Source organism: Schistocerca piceifrons, chromosome 5, assembly GCF_021461385.2.
Source record: "Schistocerca piceifrons isolate TAMUIC-IGC-003096 chromosome 5, iqSchPice1.1, whole genome shotgun sequence".
NCBI lineage: Eukaryota > Metazoa > Arthropoda > Insecta > Orthoptera > Acrididae > Schistocerca > Schistocerca piceifrons.
Window position 1 is genome coordinate 71959552 of NC_060142.1, and position 22245 is coordinate 71981796.

A 22245-nucleotide genomic window follows, 5' to 3' on the forward strand; every position below is an offset into this window, starting at 1 on the left:
GGCGGAAAACCAGAGCATCACAGACAATAATAGAACGTCTACAGAGACCTCACAGTGAAGAAAAGCATGGTTAGTCGTTGGACGAGACAGCTGTCATCATCGCGGGGAGGTCCCGTACACTTGTCCAGTCTCCCGTGTGCTGGCCGGCCGCACACTGCTGTGACTCCTGAAATGTTGGAGCGTGCGGACACTCTCATCTGAGATGACCTACAGATCAAAATCAGACACTTCGCTGCTCAGTTGGACGACTCTGCTGCTAGCACTGACACTCTCTTCCACCTGTTGGGGTACTGAAAGGTGTGTGCTCGCTGGATTCCTCGCCGCAGCGAAGGACCATCTTTGAGGAGTTGCTTGCACGTGACAAGGCAAATCGTGGCAATTTTTTGTCGAATATCTTTACAGGCCATGAAACATGGTTTCATCATTCCGAAACAGAAACAAAACAGCAATCCACATAGTGGTGCCAACTCTCTTCCGAAGAAGGTCAAAGCCGCACCTTCAGCTTGTAAAGTCATGGTGACGGTCTTCTGTGACTACAAAGGGGTCATTCTGTTTTATGTCCTCGTTCATATTGTAATGATCAACTTTGAATTGTACTGTCCTACCCTTAGGAAATCGAAGAAACGATTTCAGCATGTTCGTCGGCACAAAATTGCGAACGAACTTCTCCTTCTGATTGACAACACGATTTCTCACACACGTCTGAGCACCTCACAAAACTTCATTGGACTGTTCTTCTTCATCCACCCTACAGCCCGCATCTCGCACCTTTCGACTTCCATGTGTTTGGCCCAATGACGAATGCACTGCGCAGGAAGTAATACATGAACGATGGGGAGGTTACTGATGCACCAAGACGTTGGCTCTAACGTCGATCAGTACAGTGGTACGACGCGGGCAGAGATTGTTTTGAAGAATCGGATTTTATAACCAAAATAGTGGGGAATTTTGTGGTGTATTGGAATCCTGAACGAAACCAACCATCTTTTAAAAAAATGTGTTGCTTCACTTATTGTACGCCTCTAGTACGTTAAATTTATCGTTAATGCAATGGAAGTGGTCTGGTCTGCGTCATGATCAAGTTCGCATAAAAAATTGTACAGAAAAGATATAAATGTACCTGAGTGATCACTTCTCTGAGCCAACAAGAACCAGCTACAAAGAACCTAAAACATTCATTCTAAAAGCCCAAGCTAGGTCCAGACACAGCACAAACTTCAAATTTTTATCTTCTTCATCTCATCATCGTCTAAAACCCACGGTAGGGCCTCACTTAAATTTGCTTCTATGTTCCCGTGAAAATATAGAAAAAAATGGTTCAAATGGTTCTGAGCACTATGGGACTTAACATCTGAGGTCATCAGTCCCCTAGAACTTAGAACTACTTAAACCTAACTAACCTAAGAACATCACACACAGCCATGCCCGAGGCAGGATTCGAACCTGCGACCGTAGCAGTCGCGCGGTTCCGGACTGAAGTGCCTAGAACCGCTCGGCCACCACGGCCGGCTAAAATATAGGAATAGACCCACTTCATTTGTGTAGCTCAGTGATTTATACAACACTAGCGACATACAAGGCAAAAGGGCAAGTAGGGGTAGATGAAGATGGATAGGAAGGAGGAAGGGAGAGAGCGTAAAGCTGTGTATTAATGGACAGGGTCCTTACCAGAGGAGTGCCTTCGTGACTTCATGCGATCGAGTTACTGATATATGTTAATCCACAGCACAACAGCTGGCTTCACCGACTGTAGCCGAAGTGGAGAGGATACTAAATTCAGACTGGCAATAGTAATATAATTGAATAAAACGATTTCGGTTTTCAAGCCATCGTCGTCAGGAGTTCACTTACTACCGGGGCTGCTATGGTTACTCGCTTATATAGGCATGATGACATCATCAGCAGCCAATCAGATAGACCCAATGTGACGCGCGCGCGTAAGTCGACCCAGTAAGCTAGCGGAGCTATTGCCCGCGGCAGCACCGGTGACGTCAGGTGGCGGTAGGGGCAGGCGCCACGTTTGAAACTGCCGCTCCCGCGTCGCGGATCTGTCTTTGCTTTCTTTCAGTGTCCAACGACCGCCCCCATGCCCTGCTGAGTGTGAAACCCCTATGTTGAAATTGTTGTTGTTCAAAAGAAATCTCGGCCGCTTGCTTTATAACTGTGTCCCAAGATCTAGATGCATGAGCCAACATTTTTGTATTTTCGAATTTTTTTTATGTCCGTTTTCGAGGCAGTGCTTCGCTATGGCCGACTTGTCAAGCTCCCTTTCTTTTATATGACGCTTGTGCTCAGCACAACGCTCAGAAAACGTGCGAATTGTTTGTACGATATACATGCTGCCACATTCACAGGGTACACCATACACGCCAGACACTGGAACAGCAATGTCGTCTTTAACAGGGCGCAACACATCTCGTATATTGGGGAAGGGCCGGAACACTGGTCTTAGCCCATGTTTGTGCAGCAGACGTCCTGAGTTGCTGCTAGTTGCTCCACAGTGCAGACACTCTAATTCGACATGATCGACGGCACACGATCAAACACCTTGTCGTTCAACTCGCCGTCTCTGCTGCCAATGTTGACACACTCTTCCACCTGGGGTACTCAGCGGTGAAGTAACTCCTTCAATGTTGGAACGTGCGGACACTCTCACTTGAGGTGATAGACAGCTCACGAGCAAAGAACTTGTTGCTCAACTTGCCGTCTCTGCTGGTAGTGTTGATACACTTTGCCAGCAGATGGGGTACTGAAAGGTATATGCCCGCTGAGTTCCTCGCAGCATAACACCAGACTATGAAGAGCAATGTGCGTTACAAAGCAAAACGTGACAATTTTTTTTCGAACATCTTCACAGGCTATGAGGCATGGGTTCATCAGTCAAAAACAGAAGCAAAACCGCAATCCAGTGAATGGTGCCACGGAACCTCTACTCCGAAGGAAAAGTTCAAAGCTGCACCCTCAGCCTGTATTCTGTTTGATGTGCTCCCTCACGGTGCCACGATCAGCTCTGAAGTGTACAGTGCTACCAGCAGGAAACTGATGAAACGATTTGAGCGTGTTCGTCGACACAAAAATGCAAATGAATTTCTCATTTTCCGTGACACCGGAAGGCCTCGCACAGGTACGCACACACCCGAGAGGAGCTGACAAGGCTTCGTTGGCTTGTTCTTCCTATAAACCGGATATCGCACCTCCCGAATTCTATGTTTTTGGCGCTATGAAGAATGCACTCCATGGCAACCAGTACCTGACTGTTGGGGAGGTTATTAACGCAGCAAGACTTTGGCTCCAATGTCGACCTGCGAGCGTAAAGGGTCTCCCAGTAAGGTGACGAATTGTCGTCGTATTGAACGGAGATTATGTTCACAAATACGGTTTTGTAGCCAGAAGAATGGCGAATGAAAACAACCTGCTTTCAGGGAAAAAGTGCTGCATTACTTTTTGAACGCCATCCGTATTTAAGCGCAAGTCATTCAGTTTCATCTCCCTCCTATTCATCCTTCACCAGTTTTACCTTCGTGTTTAAATGGAACGTTTTCAACGGCTTTCTCACTGGCATATCTTCTGCACTTCCACGTTAGATGCAAGAGCTTCTCTGTAACTGGTTACACAATTAAACCACTGTTAACGATATATGAAGTAGAGCTCCGCGTGCTAGCCCTGTTGGGCCATTCGGTACCGACCGACCGACTGTAGTGTCATCCTCTGGTAAATGCGGCATAGAGGGGCGAGGGTTCAGCACACCGCCCTACCAGCCGCTGTCTGCTCTCTTGGCCTTGGAGAAGCTACTTCTCAATCAATTTCTTCCTTAGTCGTCAACACGGTGCTCACGCCGCGCCGTTCCTGTCCTCTCACAAGGAAAAATCCCTGGTAATACTAGGATTCGAACCCAGGTCTGCCACATAACGGCAGTGCTGGTCATTGAGCTGCTACTGAGTTGGACAATAGGGTACGCAGTTGTAAGGTGGCTATAATTTCGCACCTTACAAGCACTCATCTACATACTTTTCCGTGATTTGCAACCGCAGTTAGGTATCATTTGATAGGTTATATATCGTATATATGAATATTTAAAGAAGACTGACATTGCCCCGTACAGCTTGTAAATAGTTATTAACGCTTATTGCACGAAAGCTGATGGAGTGTCTTTATTATCAAAACGGCGTCATGAATGATTGCCTGTACGAGTAGAGGTTGGAACGCCAGTAGAAATGAAATGGCAGGCGTAAATCAAGCTGTGGGTGGAAAATCCCACACAGGTGTGTTGGTCCTGCTTCACACAGGAAGTTCCAAGACGGAAGGTCTGGGCACCTGGGCGCGGAAGCACAATACAGCGGCGGTCGGCTGGTGTTGTAGTAGGGGCGGAAGGATAACTGGATAATACTTCAGAAACTCTGAAAATCTTGGACGCAGCAGAGAGGAACGAGGAAACGTTACCCACCACACTGGGTTATTTCCGAGGATTTTTTACTCTGAGAAGCGTACCATTGTATGAGTATAGGTATTTCCTCGTAAACGTTCCGCGCTCGACGACAAAAGATTAAAATATGGTTGGTCGGCGTTCGAAAGAATCTGTAGAGGGAGAATAATCCGTGGTTTCGAGAATATGATTCGTCTTCTGAATTACGCGAGAGGGGAGCCGAGCTTTGATGGGAAGCCAGCAGTGGAGAGAAGTGGTCTTACGTTTGGAGCACACGGGTTTGACGGTCGCTCAGGATCAGCTTTTGTTGGTACAGAGGGACTTGCTGTCTTTGCTCTCAGGAGATTTTAGAGTTAGAACGATTAGGCACTGTACTGTTGCGAACTTATACGATTCTGGACTTCGCCTCCTGGTAGGCAGTCGTCGTCGAATAGGCAGCGTTCAGTGATTGAGAGCACTTATTCTGCCTATACTCACGTTGAGGCGTTACCTGAACTCCATCCTTGTGGCTGGGAGTTCGCGTTCCTCGTTTGTCGAACACAGAGACGAGAAGACATTATTAGATTATACTAATCAGAGGATCGTCTTCTGCCGTCGTAGTGTTTGAATGAGCTTTTTTGATATTCTGTGGCTGGAGTTCTTCTGTTGTCGCAGACGTGTACGAGAACCATCACTCTAATGCACCGGACGCATATAGTTAATTGCTTCGGCTTACACGGGCTATAAACCTAGACAGCTATGATCACGTAAATTATATTTCGACTGAGGTTGCACGCCACTGTAGTTTATCTTACGAAAGTAGTGTCTTCTAGTGTTTGGTATGTAGATGATGTCAGTCATCTCGAGTTATTTATATTAGATCGCGTAGCCATAAAAAGGGGCAGATTTGGGCAATTGATCAATCATATTAGTTACGAAATTCATTTGCATCTCTCTTTATGTCCATTGGACATTGATATATAGACATTTGCAATAAAGGGGTCTTAATCTACAATAGTCCGCCTCCGTAGCGTAGCGGTAGCGTTACCGCCTACCACATAGGAGACCCGGGTTCGATTCCCGGCAGGGGACTGAGTGTTGTGTGTCCTTCATCATCATCTTCATCATCATTGACCCGCAAGTCAACGAAGTGACGTCGCCTGAAAAGGATCTGCAATACGTCGGCCGGACTACCCCGAATGGGGCCTCCCGGCCAATAATGCCATACGATCATTTCATAGCCGGCCGGAGTGTCCGAGCGGTTCTAGGTGCATCTGGAACCGCGCGATCGCTACAGTCGCAGGTTCGAACGCAGCCTCGGGCATGGATGTGTGTGGTGTCCTTAGGTTAGTTAGGTTTAAGTAGTTCTAAGTTCTAGGGGACTGATGACCTCAGATGTTAAGCCCCATAGTGCTCAGAGCCACTTGAACCATTATTTCATTTCATTTCAATCTACAATAAATGTATAAGCGGAAACAGCATTTATCATTTGCCAGTTGCTAGTGCCCTTAATCACTGATTTATGTTTATGTTGTAATTGATATCTTAAAGAGCAAGACGGAGATAATCACCATTAACGGGTAGTCAAACAGGGCCAAATCTTCATTTTTGCGTTCTTGTTTCCGTTGCGCACATACATTTTACACCTGCCTGGAGTAGCATCTCGGATAGTCTAAGCTTATTTGTACACCACATTTCAAATATCTTATTGCTGGTATCCCATTGCAATGCTCCTCTTGAGGTAACAAGCGGGATCCGACTCCTCCTGACCTTCGCTGACTACTTGTCGTACACAGCCCTACATGTACATGGAATAATCGGCCTTACTATTTCCTTTTCTTCTTCGATATCTGTGATTACTTGAATGACTAACCTGCTACTGTTACTTTATATCTCTTTGTCGTATCCCCAACATATTTTTCTTGATTCGGTAGTGCAGCTACCAAATCGCTACAAGTTGAAACGATGCGCGATCGCCGGCCGAAGTGGCCGTGCGGTTAAAGGCGCAGCAGTCTGGAACCGCAAGACCGCTACGGTCGCAGGTTCGAATCCTGCCTCGGGCATGGATGTTTGTGATGTCCTTAGGTTAGTTAGGTTTAACTAGTTCTAAGTTCTAGGGGACTAATGACCTCAGCAGTTGAGTCCCATAGTGCTCAGAGCCATTTTTTTTTTTTTATGCGCGATCGATAGTTCGCGCCACGTCTCCTGGAACAGTGTCTTTTGCGTGAAGGGGGCGTGGCAGGTTTGCTGCGTATGCCGTTGAGGCTGCTTTCCTTGACAGACAGTCAGTGAAGCAGCGCAGACAGCGCAGGTCTGCGGGGCAACGGGCCGGCTGTTTGTTGTACCGCACGTGTCAGTTCCAAGTTGGTCTGGCTGAGCATTTTCCGGACATGAGGGACGTGCACAGGAAACGAGAGTGGACACACTATTCCTTTGAACGACCAGGTCTGGAGGCAAGACGTCGGTCGCCGTCATCCCCGCATCTCCTGGTAGTTCCAAGTTTTTCCACTGTTTTTCACCGCACAGCGGCTTTGTGTGATCGGTGATCTACTTTTAGTTCATTGCTTCAGTTCTGAGATCACGTAATATTCATAGAGACTCATCTTGCTCATTACTGTGAGCGTGATAATTATGACTGGTTCACTTATTGCGCGCGTTTGTGCCCTCATGTTTCTATATCAGACTCAGTTCAGCTACCTGTTGTTGTTGTTGTTCCCTATCACTACGTCTGGCCAGACAATTTGAGAATTACATTACTCGTATCAAAACACTGTGGTAACTGCTATAGAGTTCTCATTTGATTACGTGTTTCAAATTATCTACGTTTTCTAAATTCCCTTTATGTTCAAAGTGTCATTATTCATGACATCCAAATTATTCTTGTTTTGCATGGTACATTTTGCATTAAATTGCCAAGTCGCTGTCTTTAGTCTTTTAGAGCCACCAAGCTTACGTGCCTTACGGGGGAAAATCCTGTTGCATGCATTTTGCGGGTTATACTTCCAAGCCAAGCTTCCGTTTACGTAGGCGAGGTTCATTAGCCAACTGTTTGCGTCGTGCTTCCTCATTTGTTTTCCGTCCAGCGCAACGTTTAAGTACTTGCCATTTCCGCCTCGGGTCGTGACTTGAAGCCGAATCTTGGCTGCTGTACATCTACATCTACATCCAAATCCATACTCCACAAACCACCTGACGGTGTGGCGGAGGGTTCCTTGACTACCTCTATCGGTTCTCCCTTCTATTCCAGTCTCGTATTGTTCATGGAAAGAACTATTGTCTGTATGCCTCTGTGTGGGCTCTAATCTCTCTGATTTTATCCTCATGGTCTCTTCGCGAGATATACGTAGGAGGGAACAATAGACTGCTTGACTCCTCGGTGAAGGTATGTTCTCGAAACTTCAACAAAAGCCTGTACCAAGCTACTGAGTGTCTCTCTTGCAGAGTCTTCCACTGGAGTTTATCTATCATCTCCGTAACGCTTTCGCGATTACTAAATGATCCTGTAACGAAGCGCGCTGCTCTCCGTTGGATTTTCTCTATCTCTTCTATCAACCCTATCTGGTACGGATCCCACACCAGTGAGTAGTATTCAAGCAGTGGGTGAAAAAGTGTACTGTAACCTACTTCCTTTGTTTTCGGACTGCATTTCCTTAGGAACCTTCTAATGAATCTCAGTCTGGTACCTGCTTTACCGACGACTAATTTTATATGGTCATTCCATTTTAAATCACTCCCAATGCCTACTCTCAGATAATTTATGGAATTAACTGCTTCCAGTTGCTGACCTACTATATTGTAGCTAAATGATAAAGGATCTTTCTTTCTGTGTACTCGCAGCACTTTACACTTGTCTACATTGAGATTCAATTGCCATTCCCTTCACCATGCGTCAATTCGTTGGAGATTCAGTTTTCTAACTCGGTTGTTGTACCACGGTGGCTCTTTTCCGTCTCTTACGATCTTGCTTGGCACGTACTCATCTAATGCATATGGTACGATGGCTTTGAACTTTGTCCACTGATCCTCAACACTATCTTTACTTGAGACAAAACTTTTGTGTTGAGCCGTCAAGTACTCTGAAATCTGCTTTTTGTAACTTTCACTAAACAGAAAAATCTTCCTACCTTTTTTAATATTTCTATTTACAGCTGAAATCATCGAAGCTGTAATCGCTTTATGATCGCTGATTCCCTGTTCTGCGTTAACTGTTTCAAATAGTCAGGGTCTGTTTGTCACCAGAAGGTCTAATATGTTATCGCCACGAGTCGGTTCTCTGTGTAACTGTTCAAGGTAGTTTTCAGATAACACACTTAAAAAAAAATTTCACTGGATTCTTTGTCCCTGCCACCCGTTATAAACGTTTGAGTCTCCCAGTCTATATCTGGTAAATTAAAATCTCCACCCAAAACTATAACATGGTCTGGAAATCTACTCGAAATATTTTCCAAATTTTTCTTCAGGTGCTCTGCCACAACAGCTGCTGAGCCAGGGCCCATAGAGACATCCAATTACCATGTCTGAGCCTGCTTTAACTGTGTCGGGCCTAGGGAGGGAATTCTCTAATCGAAAACACCCACATGTGCACTCCACACGTACTACGCTACCCTTGTAGCCGCTTCCTGCGTGTAGTGCACGCCTGACCTATTCAGGGAGACCCTACGTTTCTCCACCCGATTGCGGAGGTCGAGAAATTTGCTCCTCAGATCTCCGCAGAATCGCCTTCCACTCGGCTCCAAACCAGAGGACCGCGATCGGTTCTGGGTTCGACACTACAAATAGCTCAGATTCCACCCCGAGAGCGACGCTTTCCGGCTTCACCAACTCCTCCAACCGCCTGTATGAACTGAGGATGACCTCTGAACCCAGACGGTAGGAGTCATTGGTGCCGACATGAGCAAAAATTTGTAGTCGGGTGCACGCAGTGCTCTCTATCACCGGCGGCAGGGCCTTCTCCACATCTCGGATGAGACCCCCCTGGCTAGCAGACAGAGTGAACACTGGCTTCCTTCCCCGACCTTACCGCTATTTCCCTAAGGGGCTCCATCACCCGCCTAACGCTGGAGTTCCCAATCACTAATAAACCCTTACCCCCCCCCCCCCCCCTGTGTGCCTGCTCGGACCTTGCTGTAAGTGGAGGTGGTTATCTTTTAGCACCTCTTCACAAAGTAATCTGATTTCTTAAGTTCTTAATCGCCTTACTTAAAAATTACTTCTCTGTTCATCAGGCTATCACTGTTTATTTGTGTCCTGGGGCAAGTTCCCATTGGTTGCCTAGAAAGGAAGGAGTATATAGTGTGCAGTGTATCGGGACGACCTAAGAAATTTCTGGTCCATTCGACTGGTCCAAACTGCCCGACACACAGTGGTTTCATATCAAGCAGTTTTAATTGGTTTTGCATTCTTTTAATGAATTTAAGGTAAGCCTCAATTATTTTTTGTGTTTTACTCAAACACATTCTTGGATGTTTGTGGACTGCCTCTTTTGAGGACTGTTTCCTTAGAACCTTTGAAGTGACAATTAGTGAAATATTATCTTGATTCTCTTATTGAAATTTGCTGTAAATATTTCAGCAACAGAAAACAGTGGCATACTAAGTTTTTATATTTTTGGAAAGAGAATAACATTTGTTGTAAACTTAAACTTTCATACCTTATGGTCCTATGAATGACTTTTGGAGAGCAAGTATTTGAAATAATACTATAACCTTTTTTTTATTTGGTATCACTTAAATATTTGGTAACTTTGTTGACCGATCGTCAGTAATTGCTCTTCAATGATTCTATCTAACTGCGTAGTTTTATCTTAATGTGTCAAGGTCCTGTAGACCAAAATTGGTAAATTTATTTTTCCTGAGGAGTTTTAATAAAGATCTTGATACAAATGATGTTCAGTCCTTATTTTGCCCAGCCTTCCTAGACAGCCTTACGCCAGTTATGCATACCACAAGTAATATCTAATACGTTCTTATTTTATACCTTAGGCATATGTACACGGTGTAATGGGCATATATGCAGAAATTTTTATATCTGGTACCTTAATACGCATATATGTTAGTGTGTTGAAAGTTGTTTCGCTGTATCAAGCTGTCTTCCCACAAATACAACACAAACTTTATGACGTGATATTTTCTGCACAGTCGTAAATGTACCACAAAGTGAACTACACCTGTCAGTATCGATTAACCGTTTCACGTCTGTGCTTCCACACTTCAACACCTGACCTGCTACCCACGGGAAAATAAACATTAATGACTTGCTCTTGCCACGTGTGCTTGGAGGTACTAACCAACCTAAAAGCATACTACTCCTAACAGATATGATACTGGTTTAATATCGTTCAGTACACTGATTCCAGTCCCCAATAGAAACATCTGCATTTACACTGTTACACACTGTATAAATCATTTAAGCTACTCATACATAGAAATTTGGGAGTGGTAAGTGGTACTTCTAAGCTGCTATTTCCAGCGTGAATGTTAACAAACCTTCAGAATCAGATAACACATCGTCACAGCCTGATTCACATATAAAATAAAAGAAAAATATCGGTTTGACGTGCCTCAGAGATAGAGGGAAGCAACTCATGTGTACTGATACTGCTTCTGATCATTTTCTGGGTAATTATGTCTCTCATTATAAGTAGACTAGAGAGAGATGTAAGGCGCCTTGTTGGAAAGTAGCAGGCGTAATTCCATAATACCGGAAAATGTCTCAGAATTTTATCAGTATACTCAGTACTGTACCCTGTCGTAGGCAGCTGGAAAGGCCATGCTAGTAACGATGCCAACAAGAGGAGCGCGGAACTTGTGCGCGAACACGGCCATGCAGTCGACGTAGAAGATCTCCGCGATCACCAGGTCGTAGTGGTCTTGCGAGTGGACCAGCTTCTCCACTTCAGGGTGTTCGTAGACGGTGCGGCAAGCGTCCATACAGAAGTGCCAGTTGTACAGGAGCCCAAACGGGCCGGACACCATCTCCACAAGGTCCATAGTGAGCTAAAACGGCAAAAAAAACATCGCTATAAAATCGCAGAAACTTCATTGCATCATTATTTCTTTCAGAGTTACGAATAAATCCATTCGGCGTGACGAACAAAAACACAGTGCGTGTTTCTCAAGTGAACATGAAAATAGAGTGTTCCATACTGGAATCCAATTTGCATGTGCCATACATCTATCACCAATTTGTTCTCCCCAAGTACCTATAGGACTCTCCCATGTGGGTAAAAAAAAATGAGGTATATGAGTAGCCACTAAAGGAGTTCAACGAAAATGTAGGGGGTATGAACAAAATTCGTAATCTGGCAGACCCCTCATGTAAAACGGCTGTACTTTAGTGAAAGTGAAACAGAAACGTGCTATCCAGACGGTAATTAGAAACTGATGCATTGAGTTGTAAGGATGACATAAAGGATCTCCAGAAAGGCATACAACATGAATGCTGCTATCAGTCGATATCTATCTCGATTCCAAAGAGTCAGATGAGCCTGGTACTTTTTTTTTTTTTTTTTTGTCATCAGTCTACTGACTGGTTTTATGCGGCCCGTCACGAATTCCTTTCCTGTGCTAACCTCTTCATCTCAGAGTAGCACTTGCAACCTACGTCCTCAATTATTTGCTTGACGTATTCCAATCTCTGTCTTCCTCTACAGTTTTTGCCCTCTACAGCTCACTCTAGTACCATGGAAGTCATTCCCTCATGTCTTAGCAGATGTCCTATCATCCTGTCCCTTCTCCTTATCAGTGTTTTCCACATATTCTTTTCCTCTCCGATTCTGCATAGAACCTCCTCATTCCTTACCTTATCAGTCCACCTAAGTTTCAACATTCGTCTATAACACCACATCTCAAATGCTTCGATTCTCTTCTGTTCCGGTTTTCCCACAGTCCATATTTCACTACCATACAATGCTGTACTCCAGACGTACATCCTCAGAAATTTCTTCCTCAAATTAAGGCCGGTATTTGATATTAGTAGACTTCTCTTGGCCAGAAATGCCTTTTTTGCCATAGCGAGTCTGCTTTTGATGTTAAGTTTCTCGCTGTTCTCATTTCTACTACTTCTCATTACCTTCGTCTTTCTCCGATTTACTCTCAAACCATACTGTGTACTCATTAGACTGTTCATTCCGTTCAGCAGATCATTTAATTCTTCTTCACTTTCACTCAGGATAGCAATGTCATCAGCGAATCGTATCATTGATATCCTTTCACCTTGTATTTTAATTCCACTCCTGAACCTTTCTTTTATTTCCATCATTGCTTCCTCGATGTACAGATTGAAGAGTAGGGGTGAAAGGCTACAGCCTTGTCTTACACCCTTCTTAATACGAGCACTTCGTTCTTGATCGCCCACTCTTATTATTCCCTCTTGGTTGTCGTACATATTGTATATAACCCGTCTCTCCCTATAGCTTATCCCTACTTTCTTCAGAATCACGAACAGTTTGCACCATTTTATATTGTCGAACGCTTTTTCCAGGTCGACAAATCCTATGAAAGTGTCTTGATTTTTCTTTAGCCTTGCTTCCATTATTAGCCGTAACGTCAGAATTGCCTCTCTCGTCCCTTTACTTTTCCTAAAGCCAAACTGATCGTCACCTAGCGCATTCTCAATTTTCTTTTCCATTCTTTTGTATATTATTCTTGTAAGCAGCTTCGATGCATGAGCTGTTAAGCTGATTGTGCGATAATTCTCGCACTTGTCAGCTCTTGCCGTCTTCGGAATTGTGTGGATGATGCTTTTCCGAAAGTCAGATGATATATCGCCAGACTCATATATTCTACACACCAACGTGAATAGTCGTTTTGTTGCCACTTCCCCCAATGATTTTAGAAATTCTGATGGAATGTTATCTATCCCTTCTGCCTTATTTGACCGTAAGTCCTCCAAAGCTCTTTTAAATTCCGATTCTAATACTGGATCCCCTATCTCTTCTAAATCGACTCCTGTTTCTTCTTCTATCTCATCAGACAAGTCTTCACCCTCGTAGAGGCTTTCAATGTATTCTTTCCACCTATCTGCTCTCTCCTCTGCATTTAACAGTGGAATTCCCGTTGCACTCGTAATGTTACCACCGTTGCTTTTAATGTCACCAAAGGTTGTTTTGACTTTCCTGTATGCTGAGTCTGTCCTTCCGACAATCATATCTTTTTCGATGTCTTCACATTTTTCCTGCAGCCATTTCGTCTTAGCTTCCCTGCACTTCCTATTTATTTCATTACTCAGCGACTTGTATTTCTGTATTCCTGATTTTCCCGGAACATGTTTGTACTTCGTCCTTTCATCAATCAACTGACGTATTTCTTCTGTTACCCATGGTTTCTTCGCAGCTACCTTCTTTGTACCTATGTTTTCCTTCCCAACTTCTGTGATGGCTCTTTTTAGAGATGTCCATTCCTCTTCAACTGTACTGCCTACTGCGCTATTCCTTATTGCTGTATCTATAGCGTTAGAGAACTTCAAACGTATCTCGTCATTCCTTAGTACTTCCGTACCCCACTTCTTTACGTATTGATTCTTCCCGACTAATGTCTTGAACTTCAGCCCACTCTTCATCACTACTATATTGTGACCTGAGTCTATATTTGCTCCTGGGTACGCCTTACAGTCCAGTATCTGATTTCGGAATCTCTGTCTGACCATGATGTAAACTAATTGAAATCTTCCCGTATCTCCCGGCTTTTTCCAAGTATACCTCCTCCTCTTGTGATTCTTGAACAGGGTATTCGCTATTCCTAGCTGAAACTTGTTACAGAACTCAATTAGTCTTTCTCCTCTTTCATTCCTCGTCCCAAACCCATATTCTCCTGTAAGCTTTTCTTCTACTCCTTCCCCTACAACTGCATTCCAGTCGCCCATGACTATTAGATTTTCGTCCCCCTTTACATACTGCATTACCCTTTCAATATCCTCATACACTTTCTCTATCTGTTCATCTTCAGCTTGCGACGTCGGTCGGCATGTATACCTGTACTATCGTTGTCGGTGTTGGTCTGCTGTCGATTCTGATTAGAACAACCCGGTCACTGAACTGTTCACAGTAACACACCCTCTGCCCTACTTTCCTATTCATAACGAATCCTACACCTGTTATACCATTTTCTGCTGCTGTTAATATTACCCGATACTCATCTGACCAGAAATCCTTGTCTTCCTTCCACTTCACTTCACTGACCCCTACTATATCTAGTTTGAGCCTTTGCATTTCCCTTTTCAGATTTTCTAGTTTCCCTACCACGTTCAAGCTTCTGACATTCCACGCCCCGACTCGTAGAACGTTATCCTTTCGTTGATTATTCAATCTTTTTCTCATGGTAACGTCCCCCTTGGCAGTCCCCTCCCTGAGATCCGAATGGGGGACTATTCCGTAATCTTTTGCCAATGGAGAGATCATCATGACACTTCTTCAATTACAGGCCACATGTCCTGTGGATACACGTTACGTGTCTATAATGCAGTGGTTTCCATTGCCTGCTGCATCCTCATGTCGTTGATCATTGCTGATTCTTCCGCCTTAGGGGCAATTTCCCACCCCAAGGACACGAGAGTGCCCTGAACCTCTATCCGCTCCTCCGCCCTCTTTGACAAGATCCTTGGCAGAATGTGGCTGACTTCTTATGCCGGAAGTCTTCGGCCGCCAATACTGATTACTTATCAAAATTTAGGTAGTGGTGGGGATTGAACCCAGGACCGAAGACGTTTTGATTATGAATCAAAGACGCTACCCACCCTTTTTTTTTTTTGGTTCACTTTTTGTTCGTTGCATCTGCTCGGGGTGGACGTCGTAAGAAATCCGTTTAAGTTCGTTATTGATCGATTAACTCAGTTTTTTTATTACAGAGGGCAGCTAACCCTCTGACCGAACACGCTGAGCTACCATGCCGGCTATCCCTAGACCACGGGTATGGTACATTACTAAGCTTCGTTTAAGCGCCGTTCTCGCAGAGACGATGCGCTACAGGACAGATTTTATTATTATTATTATTTTCGATTATTCCCATTTAAGAGTGCGTTTGAACTTGAATTCCTTTATGATGATTGTTTACGTTTCTTCTGAACCCAAATTTTCTTAATGTGTTCACTGTGTTGTTTCTTTCGCTCCGCTGTCCATTTGCATCCTGGTCTCTTCTGTGTTGTGGTGTCAAATTTATGTTTTTTGATGATGTTCCTGAATTCAGTTCTATTTGCTGCATCATTTACTGTTATGTGTACTTGTCTGAGGTCCTCTTCAACTTCTTTTATCCATTTTGTTTTTCCCCCTGCCTGAGTTGATGACTTTGAGAATTCGCTTTGAAATTCTGTTTTCATTCATCCTGTGGATATGTCCGTAGAACTGCAATCTTCTTTTCCTTATTGTATCAGTAATCTTGTCTGTGTATTTATATAATTATGATGTTGCTCTCTTCTTCCAGATTCCTTGCTCTTGTATCGGGCCAAAAATTTTCCTGAGAATTTTCCTTTCTTGTTTCTCTATTTCTTTGATTTTAGTTTGCCCACTTATTTGTGTTGTTTCAGATGCATACAGTGCCTCCGGAAGTACGACAGTGTTGTAGTGCCTCAATTTTGCGTTAATAGATATGGGCTTTTTGTTATAATAGTTCCATGTGAGTTTATATGCTTTCTGTAGTTTTTTTATTCTTTCCTCACTGGCCTTTAGGTTGATTCCTGATGGCTAGATGATTTCTCCCAGGTACTTAAAATGTGGTACTTGTACGATTTTCCCATGGGTTGTCACAATAGGCAATTTGTCTTGTGGCACTCTATCTATGGACTGGGTTTTCTCATATGAGATTACGTCTTTATTATTATTATTATTTTATTACTATTATCGGTCTTCTGATTGTTTTGATGTGGCCCGCTATGGAATCGTCTCCTGTGCCAAATTTTTCATCTCAGAGCAGCACTTGCAAGCTACATCCGCAATTATTTGCTGGATGTATTCCAGTCTCTGCCTTCCTCTACTTTTTTACCCTCTACATTTTCCTTTACTACCATGGAAGCTACTCCCTGATGTCGTAACAGATGTCTTATCATCCTGTCACCTCATCAGCGTAATCCATACATTGCTATCCTCGCCGATCCTGCTGAGAACCACCTCATTCGTTACCCTATCAGTTACCCAATTTTCAACCTGCGTCTGTAACACCACTTCTCAGATGCTTAGATTCTCTTCTATTCCGGTATGCCCACACTCCATGTTTCACTGCCATATGATGCTGTGCTACAAACGTACATTCTCAGAAATTTCCTCTTCAAATTGAAGCCTAGGTTTGATACCTCTGGGCTTCTCTTGACCAGGAATGTCCTTTGTGCCAGTACTAGACCGCTTTTTATGTCCTCATTGCATCGTCCATCATGGGTTATTTTACTGCTTGGGTAGGGGAATTACTTAATTTATTTAACTTCTTGATCCTCAGATTTGATGTTAAGTTTCTCGCTGTTCTCTTTTCTGCTACTTCGCATTGCTCTCGTCTTTCTTCGGTTTACTTTAAATCCATATCCTGTACTCATTAGACTGCTTATTTCTTAAAAAACACATCCTGTAATTCTTTTTCACTTTCACTGAGGATAGCAATATCATCGGCGAACCTTTCAATTGATGTCCTTTCGCCTTGAATTTTAATTTCACTCCTGAATCTTTCTTTGATTTATGTCATTGCTTCTTTGATATATAGACTGAAAAGTATGGGTAACGGCTACATCACTGTGTTATACCCTTTTTAATCAGTTCACTTCGGTTTTTTTGACCTTCCAGTCTTGGTGTTGCTTCTCGGATCTTGTATATATTCTTCGTCACCCGCCTTTCCCTACAGCTTACCACTAATTTCCTAAGAATTTCGAACCTCTCGTAGCTTTCTACATTGTCTAACGACTTTTGCAGGTCAGCAGATCCTGTGAGAGTGTCATGATTGCTTTCACCATCAACCACGACGTCAGAATTTCGTCTCTCTTGCCTTTACCTTTCCTAAAGCCAAACTGATCGCCCTCTAACAGACCCTTAATTTTCTTTTCCATTCTTGTGTTTCTTGTCATTAACTTGCATGCATGAGCTGTTAAGCTGATTGCACGATGGTTCTCGAACTTGTCGGCTCTTGTTAACTTCGGAATAGTGTGGATAATATTAATCTGAAAGTTTGATGGTATATTTCCAGTCCCATACACTCTAGAGACCAACGTAAATAGTCACTTTGTTGCCCCTTCCCCAGTGAATCTGGAAATGTCGCGTGCTTGTTATCTATCCCTTCTGCCTTCTTTGATCTTACACCGCTAAAGCTCATTTACTTCCTGTGTCTAATACTGGATCCTCTAGCTCTTCCTTGTGTATCTCCTTCCAACACGACATCACACAACTACTCCCTCACAAAGAGTCCTTCAATGTACTCTTTCCCACCGTCCCCCTTCTTCTCCGCATTCAACAGAGGAATTCCCATTGCATTATTAAGAAGCGGATACGAGGAATTTAGCTGAACAGGAAAATAATAAATGCACCATTCCAATTGTATAGCTGCACGTATTCAGCTCCCTTTTTTCTTTAATTTTCACAGACACGAAGCTACTTTGTTTCTCTCAATTAAATTTTACGGCCGAGAAGTAGATTATATTAAGCTTTATTTTCTCATAACAAAACAAAAGAAGACAAACTGAAATGAAAGAAGGCAGTTCTTTAAAGAACAAGCGACATTGCCAAACAAATGAAAGCAGCAATATATTATCTTGGAATGAACTAAATTATGCGGAAATGCGGAAATGTCTGTGATAGGAACGGAATTTAACTATTTGGGAAGGTTTTTGATTGGATATGAGAAGATGCAGTGAAAATTTAATAAGAGAAACAATTATGAACAGTGAAAATATTCAAAAATTAAAGCTTAAAATTAATAATGTTTTAATAGTTGCTGTTATCCATCCTCAGTTGGTACTTCAATTAAGTCTGCTAAACAGATAGCACAAAACTATTCGTTTCTTTTTTATCTGAAAGTTGATTTTGCTTTTAGAAAACTTAGTTGCCTGTCCCATATTAAGCGCCCTTGGAGATATAATAATTTAACAACACATAAATTACTTTATTTTTTTCGGCAAGGAACACTAGCAGTAATGGTGATTATAGTGGTACGTTTATAGAGAGCTACAATAGAGATGTAGTAAGTACTCGTGAGAAAATGAATATTTATGTATACGCTCATATGGGAATCAAAATATTGCTGTAGTTAAGTCATTTCGCATACAGTTCTTCGTTAGCTTTTGTAGGCCGTCAGCGTTTTGCGTGGTATCCATCATAAACTCATGATCAAAAGTATCCGGACAACCACAAAACATACTTTTTCCATATTAGGCGCACTGTGCTGCCACCTACTGCCAGGTACTCCATACGAGTATCAGCGACCTCAGTAGACATTGTGAGAGGGCAGAATGGGGCGGTCCGCGGAACTCACCGACTTCGAACGTGGTCAGGTGATTGGGTGTCACTTGTGTTATACGTCTGTACGCGAGATTTCCACACTCCTAAACATCCCTAGGTCCACTGTGATAGTGAAGTGGAAACAGGAAGGGACACGTACAGCGCAAAAGCATACAGGCCGACCTCGTATGTTGTCTGAGAGAGACTGCCGACAGTTGAAGAGGGTCGTAATGTGTAATAGGCAGACATCTATCCAGACCATCACACAGGAGTTCCAAACTGCATCAGGATCCACTGCAAGTACTATGACAGTTAGGCGGGAGGTGAGAAAACTTGGATTTCATGGTCGAGTGGCTGCTCATACACCATACATCAGGCCGGTAAATGCCAAACGGCGCCTCGCTTGGTGTATGGAGCGCAAACACAACGATTGAACAGTAGAAAAGCATTGTGTGCAGTGACGAATCTCGCTACATAATGCGGCGATCCTATGGCAGGGTGTGGGTATGGCGAATGCCCGGTGAATGTCATCTGCCAGCATGTGTAGTGCCAGCGGTAAAATTCAGAAGCGGTAGTGTTATGGTGTGGTCGTGGCGGCTTGCACCCCTTGCTGTTTTGCGTGGCACTATCACAGCATAGCCCTACATTGATGTTTTAAACACCTTCTTGCTTCCCTCTATTGAAGAGCAATTCAGGGATGGCGACTGCATCTTTCAACATGGTCGAGCACCTGTTCATAACGCACGGCCTGTGGCGGAGTGTTTACACGACAATAACATCCCTGTAATGGATTGGCCTGCACGACTCCTGACCTGAATCTCATAGAACACCTTTGCGATGTTTTGGAACATCGACTTCTTTCCAGGCATCACCGATCGACATCGATACTTCTCAGTGCAGCACTACGTGAAGAATGGCCTGCCATTCCCCAAGAAACAGTCCAGCGACTGACTGAACGTATGCCTGCAAGTGTGGAAGCTGTGATCAAGGCTAAGGGTAGACCAACACCATACTGACTTCAAGCATTACCGACGGAGGGCTCCACGAACTTGTAAGTCATTTTCATTTTCAGCCAAGTGACCGGATACGTTTGATCACTTGTATAATGCAGACTTACACAAAGTACATTTATTGATGTCACTTATCGCCACGAACACTTTATTTTCAATAATGTTACCAGAAAACACACCTCATTAACATTCTGAAATAATTTTTGACGTAAAACACGCGTATGTCACCATAGATACAGGCAATTCATCCTAAATAATGAAAAGTGTGAGGTCGTCCACATGAATGCTAAAAGAAATCCGTTAAACTTCTGTTACACGATAAATCAGTCAAATCTAAAGGCTGTAAGTTCAAATGAATACCCAGGGGTTATAGTTACGAGCAACTTAAATTGAAAGGCACACATACAAACTCTTCTGGGGCAGGCTAACCAAAGACTGCGTTTTATGGGCAGGACACTTATAAAATGTAACAGATCTACTAAAGAGACTGCCTACACTAGGCCTGTCCGTCCTGTTTTGGAGTACTGCTACGCTGTCTGGGATACTTACCAGATTGGATTAGCGGAGTACATCGAAAAAGTTCAAAGAGGATCAGCACGTTTTGTATTATCGAGAAATAGGGGAGATAGTGTCACTGACATGATACAGGTTTTGAGGTGGACATCATTAAAAGAAAGGGGTTTTTCGTTGCGGCGGAATCTTCTCACGAAATTTCAAATATCAACTTTCTTCTTTAAATGCAAAAATATTTTGTTGACGTCGAGCTACATAGAGGGAAATGATCATCATCATAACATGAGGGAAATCAGAGCTCGCACGGAAAAATACGCGTGTTCGTTTTTACGCTCGCCCTTCGAGATTGAAATGATAGAGAATTATTATGAAGGTGGTAGGATGAACCCTTTGCCAGGCACTTAAGAGTGATGGGCAGAGTATCCTTGTAGATGCAAATGAGGTAGGAATTAGGAAACGTCAACAGCTGCAGTGCTGTTGTTATTGTGGTCTTCAGTCCAGAGCCTGGTTTGATACAGCTATCCAAGCTACTCTATCCTGTGCAAGCTTCTTCATCTCCCAGTACCTGCTGTAACATACATCCTTCTGAATCTGCTTCATGTGTTCATCTCTTGGTCTCCCTCTACGATTTTTACCCTCCGCGCCGCCCTCCAACACTAAATTTGTGATCCCTTGATGCCTCAGAACATGTCCTACCAACTGAGCCCTTCTTCTAGTCAAGTTGTGCCACAAACTTTTCTTCTCCCCAATTCTATTCAATACCCCCTCATTAGTTATGTGATCTACGCATTTAATCTTCTGCATTCATTTGAAGCACCACATTTCGAAAGCTTCTATTCTCTTCTTGTCCAAAATATTTATCGTCCATGTTTCACTTCCATAGATGGCTACACGGCATACAAATACTTTCAGAAACGCCTTCCTGACACTTAAATCTATACTCGATGTTAGCAAATTTCTCTTCTTCAGGAACTCTTTCCTTGCCATTCCCAATCTGAATTTTATATGCTCTCTATTTCGACCATCATCAGTTATTTTGCTCCCCAAATAGCAAAACACTTCTACTATTTTAAGTGTCGCATTTCCTAAACTTATTCCCTCAGCATCACCCGACTTAATTCGACCACATTCCGTTATCCTCGTTTTGCTTTTGTTGATATTCATCTTGTATCCTCCTTTCAAGACACTGTCCATTCCGTTCAACTGCTCCTCCACGTCCTTTGCTGTCTCTGATAGAATTACAATGTCACCGGCGAACCTCAAAGTTTTTATTTCTTCTCCGTGGATTTTAATTCCTACTATGAATTTTTCTTTTGTTTCCTTTACTGCTTGCTCAATATACAGACTGAATAACATCGGGGATAGGCTACAGCCTTGTTTCACTCCCTTCCCAACCAATACTCCCCTTTCATGCCCTTCGACTCAGTGCTATGGAGTGAAAAAAATACAATTTTTACGATCAGGTAAATATATCTGGCCCCTCAGGGATACAGAAGTATTCTGCAATCCGTACATCAAATTTAGGAAATACCAGTATGATTATCATTATTACTGTTGGTTCCTTCTGAAGAAAAATGCTTCGCTGTACCGATACAGATGTGTGTTCGGTGGGTAGAAAACAATGATGAGAGTCGAATGCAGTATGGGGAGACTTACAAGCGAATGGCCCAATTCAACATATAAAAATATACCCTGAATTTTTTTGTATGGGAAGAATATACCTTAAGAAAGACCATGTCAAAATTTTAGCTGCTAAGACGCACTGCAAGTTTTTGAAAAGAATGTTGAAAATTGCCAAATTCGTAGCTAGCCAGCCAGCTAGAGGAATGTACACCCCTACCGGAGCTGTATAAAACTGCACACGGCAGGCGCATATCCTTGGTTAACAGCTAACAGGACGCGGCGCGATCGTAATTTGC

The 22245-nt window shown here is 43.3% G+C and overlaps 1 protein-coding gene across 1 annotated transcript in view; it reads right to left on the reverse strand.

Annotated features, from left to right (window-relative positions):
• Positions 1-22245, reverse strand: part of LOC124798231 (UDP-glycosyltransferase UGT5-like) — a 111652-nt gene that overhangs the window by 61257 nt on the left and 28150 nt on the right. The window contains exon 3 of the mRNA XM_047261546.1: positions 11146-11397. Within this exon, the coding sequence (XP_047117502.1) occupies positions 11146-11397 (252 nt within the window). The remainder of the gene's footprint in view (positions 1-11145; positions 11398-22245) is intronic.